Source organism: Helobdella robusta (genome assembly GCF_000326865.2).
Source record: "Helobdella robusta unplaced genomic scaffold HELROscaffold_56, whole genome shotgun sequence".
Classification (NCBI taxonomy): domain Eukaryota; kingdom Metazoa; phylum Annelida; class Clitellata; order Rhynchobdellida; family Glossiphoniidae; genus Helobdella; species Helobdella robusta.
Window position 1 is genome coordinate 482,713 of NW_008705301.1, and position 7,500 is coordinate 490,212.

Genomic DNA, 7,500 nt, shown 5'->3' on the forward strand with positions numbered 1-7,500 from the left:
AATGATGAGTGACACTGAACCGTCAAACATCAAGTAACAAATGGATTAAGGCTTTGATTTGTCGTTAATTGCACATGTCGGCATTCAGTTGGTATGTATGTATGTATATACGTACGTACGTACGTATGTATGTTTATATGTATGAATGTTTGGGTGTATGTATGTATTTATGTATGTGAATGTGTGTGTATGTGTGTGTTTTGTCTTAGTCATGAAAATAATTTACTACTGAATACCCAGAAATTAATGCATATAATAATCATTAGCATCCGATGCTGCGTTATGTCATTTATTGTCTTCATCTTCGTCGTCGTCATCATCATTATCATATTTAAAATCATCATCATCATCACAGCCATCATCATTATCATCGTCGTCGTCATCGGCAGCAGCAACAGCAGCTTCAACAACGTCACTATCGTCATTCTTATCAATATTATCATTTTATTAAGTTTCATGATTAAGTATAATGAAAAAAAGCAAAATCATTTTTATCGCTATCATTATCATCATCATCCTTATCATCCGTACCACCACTATCGTCATCATCATCATCATCATCATTGCCCAATAATCATCATCATTATCGCCATCATCATAATCATCATCATCATCACCTCTTTCTTAGCTTCTTTCTTTACATCATCCTTAGATGACTTGATATCTTTTATCTTCTTATTAATAACCTGTTTATCTTTAGCGTCTTTGGTCTCTTTGGTATCTTTAGTATCTTTGGTTTCTTCTCCGATGACGTCACCAGAGCCGCCATCTTCACTGATCGCCGAGACGGAAAGTTTAATAGGGATGGGTTTCATAATCTCCATCATGATTGGTGAGGGAATTTTCGCTTTCGGGGCCGAAAATGTCGGGGTCTTATTTGTCAGTCTTCGGAAAATGAGTGGGTGGATGAATGAAATAATGAATTAATAGATGGATGGATCGCTAGATAGATAAACGAATTGATGATGGAATAAATGAATGAATGAATGAATGAACAAATATTTGATTAAATTTATTATTGGCTGCGTAAATAAAATGCGGATTGGATATATAGACGAATGATTGAATGGATGAATGAATGGATGGATGAATGACTAAATGGATGAATGAATGAATGAATGAAGAATAAATAAAAAAGGAAGGAACGAAGGAAAGAACGAATGAATGAATAGACTATTTATGAACCTATTTTACTCACAGCAAAATTATGTTTAGCAAATCTAATTTTCATGTTAACCCACTTATCGATTACAGAACGCATAGCAGATTTAGCAACCGAGTACTATTCTTGAACGACGGATTGAATAAATGAAGGAATAAATGAATGGATAGATGATAGATGGATAGATTGATAGATAAATGAATGAGTGAATGAATAGATGAATGGATGAATAAAAGAACGATGAATGAAAAAGTGAATGAATACCGTTTGAAACGTACAGGTAAATTATAAGCGAAGGGACAAACTAACAAACGAACGAACGAATGAATGAATGAATGAATGAACGAACGAACGAACGAACGGACGAACGAACGGACGAACGAACGGACGGACGGACGGATGGATGGATGGATGAATGAATGAATGAATGAATGAAATTGACAGAACAAATAAAACAAACAAACAAAACGAAAAACAAGACTGACCACAAAAAATTGTAATCAATTAATTAAACAAATAGGAATAAACCCTTTCCTACCTTTCCTTTGAATCAATGCTCATCAGCTGTCTTTGTTGTTGTTGCTGTTGTTGATGTTGTTGTTGTTGATGTTGTTGTTGATGTTGTTGTTGCTTATGTTGTTGTTGTTGTTTTGTAATTGCTGGCGATAATGGCAACTTTCTATTTTTGGCCTCTACTTTTCCATCTTTTTGAATTTTAGAAGCCGCGGTTTGCTGTTTTGTAGTAGCTGTTGTAGTAACTACACTGGCCGCAGTGGTACCTATAGCAACAGCGCCAATAGTACTTGTAGTAATGTCAGTAGCAGCAGTAGCAGTAGTGGTGGTATGTAAAATCTGAGGTGTCGGTCTAGCGGTCGGATAGTGAGTAGCGGATATCTTATCCGATTCGTTATCCGCGATGAAGACACTCGATCCGGTATCAACATCGGTAGTTTTTTTCGAATCCGGAATGGCGGAAATGGATCTCAATTTTCTTTTTCCTCCATCTTTGCCGATGTTTTCTTTCCGTTTTGGTTTAGCCTCCTGGTCGAACATTTCAATGAATCCTTGATTTTTCTCAAGGTTCAACGCCAGTCCCAACTGATTCCGGGATTTTTTGGAATCGATGTTCAGAGAGAGAGAAACGACGTTCTTTTCATCTCTACCGCCATTTTTATTTTTTCCATCCTTCGCCACCTCCTCCACAGAAGTCGGATATTTGTGTTGGATATTTTTCAAATTCCTCAACTCAACTAAACTCTTCTCATCCGAACGTTCTAGAATCGCCGAAACTGGCCTGCGCTGCTGATGCTGCTTGTGCTTCACGGATGGCTTCATCAAGTTGAAAGCTGCAGTAGTAGTAGTAACTGCAGTGGCTGTTGCAGTCGCCGCATTAGACACTGCATTCTGTTTATTACCAATGGTTTCTGACGGTTTCAAAATGATTCCAGTTTTGCCAAAACCATCAAATTTTCCACCATGTTTATGTTCTTTCCCATTTTGAAAAGTTGAGCTTCTAGGAGCGAAAAGTTCCGATGTTGGAATGGTGACACTGAAAATGGGGTGGCTCGACCCTTTGGTGGCCCCCCCGTGACCTGCTTGCTGCTGCTGCTGTTGCTGCTGTTGCTCTAGAAATTTGGAACGGTAGTCCGGCGGAGCCGATCCTGTGATGATCATTTCTGTTACTTAAAACTAGTTTTGTTGTTGTTTTGTATTGTCTGTGTGTGTCTGTCTGTCTTGGTGTCTGTGTGTGTATGTGTGTCTCTCTGTGTGAGTGCGTGGCTTATTTATGCGTGTGTTTATACTACTATCTATCTATCTATTATTATCACTATTGTATTACATCAATCACACGCAACGCATCTACCGTTAGGACATCAATCTGTAATGTTGTGATTAGTAATATCTTTGTCCTTTCGTATCCTTCCAACCATACATTCTTATTCGTTACTACCACTACTACTACTACTACTACAACGACGACTACTACTACTACTATCACTACTACTACCACTTCTACTACTACTACTGCTACTGCTACTTCTACCACTACTACTACTATCACTACTACTACTACTACTACTGCTACTACTACTGCTGCTACTATTTTTGCTACTACTACTACTACTACTTCTTCAGCTACTACTACCACCACTACTACCAAGTATTAGCAGAAGCCACAGCTACTACAACAACTACTACTTGTGGTACTACCAGTGGTGAAAAACAGATACTAACTGCATCTAAAGCATACGGTAATTACATCATCTTTATCATCTCGTCTCGCCATACGCGTGGTTGAAGCAACCGTTGGAGACGCGTAGCTAGGCAGTCTCCCTGCAACACTGTGTGGCCGCTTCACCTGCTGCTGTGGTTGCTGAGACTGTTGTGGACTGCCTTGTTGCTGCTGGTGTTGTTTGGGGCTTTTGGACCCGTTTGTCATCGTTGCTGCTGTCGCTGCTGCTGTGGCGATGTGGATGGTTTGGTCATGCAGTTGGCGGTTGGTGTGGTGTGGTTGGTGGTATACGCACACATACACACATATATATTCCCACATACATATATTCACACACACACATACATACACACATACACATACTCTCACGCACACACTTACGCACACGCACGCAAACAAACACAGGAAGCAAATTAAACTACGCTTGGCCAAACAGTAATTGAATACTTTTTATTAGGAGTTAGTATAGTATGTGAAAATGATGATGACGATAATGATATTGACAAAGATGTTAAAGATGCTTATGATGATGATGATGATAATGATGACGCAGAAAGTGTTAAAAACAAACACGAAATATAAACATCGAATCTTGAACCATAGAGTTCAAACCATAGACATAAAACAATGGATACAAATATAAACATAGACAAACTAAAAATATATAGAAATAAACATAGAACATTAAAAAATGACATTGAAATAAAAACATAGACATTAAAAACATAAACAACAGAATACCTCCATTAGTTTTTTGTTTAAGTTCTTTTTCCATCGCTTTTTTCAAAATAGCAGCTTTTCTTTGCTGTTAGTTAGTTTGTTTGTTTGTTTGTTTGTATGTATATATTGTATGTATGTATGTATGTATGTATGTATGTATGTATGTATGTATGTATGTATGTATGTATGTATGTATGTATGTATGTATGTATGTATGTATGTATGTATGTATGTATGTATGTATGTATGTATGTATGTATGTATGTATGTATGTATGTATGTATGTATGTATGTATGTATGTATGTATGTATGTATGTATGTATGTATGTATGTATGTATGTATGTTTGAATACATAATAATAATAATAATATTAATAATTTTAATAATAATTCCAATAATAATTTTATTTTCAATGTGCCATTCGTATAGTCGACAACATCCAAACATCGTAGTAAAACTCATGACATTCAAGCCCGCAATCGAGCACAAGGCTGCTTTCTTCTATAAATGTTTCTTATTCGTTACTACCACTTCTACTACCACTACTACTACTACAACTACTACTACTACCACTACTACTACTACAACTACTACTACTACCACTACTACTACTACTGTTATGTTTCATGTTTCTTCTATAAATTTTCGCCCAGACAGACCAAACAACAATTGAATCTAGAACTGAGTTGGTTACCCCTAATTCGTGATGCAAATATATGATGGAAAGTTTTTTTTAGCACAATAACGAATGCTCTTTGTGACACTGTTCTACGAGCAGTGGCTAAACCGAGGTGGTGGGTACGAGTACGGGACTGCCTCCCACCCACCATCGAATCATGAAAAAAATGGCATTGAAGATTCAGTGTGTAAGGTGAATAGGAATTTGGCTGAAGATTTTGAAACATATTCCATCCACTAAAATGGGAGTTTTTAAATAACTCCCAATCACAAATTTCCAAATCAGCCTGTGTTTTTGTTGTCGTTGTTGTTGTTGTTGTTGTTGTTGCTGATGATGATGATGTTGATGTTGTTGTTGTTGTTGTTGTTCCCATCATTATCATTATCTCTGAGGAATTTTATTCATTTGTTTATTTTTGTTAAAAACCGTCACCTAAATGAAAGACTTCGATTGTTAAATGTTTTGAAAGTGAATTGGCGAATGAATGAGTGAATGAATGAAAGAATGAATGGTTAGATAGATAGACGGATGGGTGGATGAAAGGAAGAAAGGAAGGAAGGAAGGAGGAACTGATGGATAGATGAATGGATGTGAAACATGCATGTCTAGAATGTACTTCGGAGTTTACATTTTTTTATTATTTATTCGTGATTTTATGTTTCTGCTTTTGTTCTTTGTTTTGTGCTTACAACAACAACAACAACAACTACAACCACAACAACAACAACAACAACTACAACCACAACAACAACAACAACAACTACAACCACAACAACAACAACAACAACTACAACAATAATAATCTCATTAGCAAGCATCGTCGTCATCGTCTAGCTCAACATCACTACAAAATCATCGTTATCACCATCGTCACTCATTATAATTCCACCAACACCATCCGCATTGCTATAACTATATCATCATCATCATCGTCGTCATCATCGTCATCATTAGCATAAATTTCTCATAGCATCACCACTATCAACATGGCTTTAACAATGCCAACGTTTCATCATCATCATCATCATCATCATCATCATCTTCATCGTAATCGTCATCGTCATCATCGTCGTCATCATCTACTTACACTCTCGCTCTCCATCAGCATCTTCCTTCTCTTCTCAGCCTCCGCTCGGTGCTCGTCATCCCTCTTTCTTAATTCATTCATTTTCTTCCTTCGTTCGTCGTCGCACTTTTTCTTGTTTTCTTCTGCTTTTTGCTCCATCTCTCTGAGTCCATTTTCCAACTTTTTCCTGTCTTCCAGTTGTTTTTCTTTGTGGATTAGTAATTTGTGGCCTATGTTGTTGCTATTTTTTGTGGCTGCTGCTGTTGTAGCTGCTGTTGTAGCTGTTGTATCCAGAGCCACTCCGTTAGTAGTAGTAGTTGTTGTTGCAATGGGGTTGTTGTTGTCCGAGTTGTTTATATTTGTATCGCCATTGCTCGTATTTATAGGTGTTGTTGTTGTTGGCGTTGTTGCTGTTGCTGCTGCTCCTGCTGCTGTGGCTGCTAGCAGCTTTCGTTTTTTAGCATCTGTTGATTGTCCATTGGTCAGTTTATGTTCAGCTGTGAGTTGTTGTTTGTGTTGTGATGTGTTAGATCTTCTGATGTCCGATGTAGTCGATTGTGGCGATTTTCTCGCAGTAATTTGTTTTGATGATGTGATTGTTGTTGTTGCTGCTGCTGCTGACGATGACGTCATCATCGTTGTTGTTGCTAATGGCAATCTCGATGCTGTTGCAGCGTCATTTTTGTTTCCGTCATCACCTTTTCCAATGGGTATTTTTCTAAGTGTAGTTGAGGATGATGTCATTTCGGATGTTGTTGTTGCTGACGTTGTTGTTGATGTTGCCGATGTTGTTGTTAATGTTGCTGATGTTGTTGTTGTTGATGTTGGTATTTCTACTTCCAATGCTTTCAATGTATCTTCAGCATCTCCAGTAGTAGTAGTAGTAGTAGTGGTAGCACTAGCTGCAGTAGTAATATTACTAGATGTACCAACTGTTGAAGCAATTAAAGTAGCTTCAGTAGTGATAGTAGTAATAGCCGCATTAGTAGTAGTAGCGGCAGTAGTAGTAGTAGTAACTGCAGTAGTAGTTAAAGTTGACATAGTAGTAGATGCAGTATTTGTAGCAGTAGTACTAGAATCTGCAAAAGTATTAGTAGTAGTAGCAGTAGTAGCAGTAGTAGCTGAAGTAGTAGTAGTAGTAGTAGTAGTAATAGTGGCGGCTGCAGCAACAGTAGTAGTAGTAGTGGTAATGTTGGTAGTAGTTGTAGTCGGTTTCATTGAAAATACATCGTCGTTGTTATCCTCTGAGGGAGTTTTTTGAGAATTAATAATTAGCCATTCAAGTTAACTTAACTGGTTTTGATGATGATGTTGTTTGTGGCTATGATGATGATGATGGTGATGACGATGATGATGACGATGATGACGATGGTGGTAGTGATGGTGATGTTAATTAGTGAAGATGATGGCGATGATGGCTGTAATAATGATGACTATAACGGTAACATCCACACAAATTGTCTGTGTTTATGTCTGAAAATCAGTCTGTCTGCCTTTCCACGTCTGTATTTATGTCTGAAAATCAGTAAGTCTGCCATTCCGCGTCTGTGTTTATGTCTGGTTTATGTAAACATACTAAGAAGAGAAATCAAGCAATTTTTATGTATGGAATATATTAATGGGTGGATGTTTATTGTT

General features: G+C 37.4%; 2 protein-coding genes across 2 annotated transcripts in view; both read right to left on the bottom strand.

The window, feature by feature from the left end:
* Positions 1-3,602, bottom strand: part of HELRODRAFT_179723 (hypothetical protein) — a gene marked incomplete at both ends in the record, with an annotated part of 6,563 nt that extends 2,961 nt beyond the window's left edge. The window contains 3 exons of the mRNA XM_009028529.1: positions 618-885; positions 1,701-2,823; positions 3,398-3,602. Coding sequence (XP_009026777.1) covers positions 618-885; positions 1,701-2,823; positions 3,398-3,602 — 1,596 coding nt within the window. The remainder of the gene's footprint in view (positions 1-617; positions 886-1,700; positions 2,824-3,397) is intronic.
* Positions 3,603-5,871: 2,269 nt separating this feature from the next.
* Positions 5,872-7,500, bottom strand: part of HELRODRAFT_179724 (hypothetical protein) — a gene marked incomplete at both ends in the record, with an annotated part of 3,603 nt that continues 1,974 nt past the window's right edge. The window contains one exon of the mRNA XM_009028530.1: positions 5,872-7,106. Within this exon, the coding sequence (XP_009026778.1) occupies positions 5,872-7,106 (1,235 nt within the window). The remainder of the gene's footprint in view (positions 7,107-7,500) is intronic.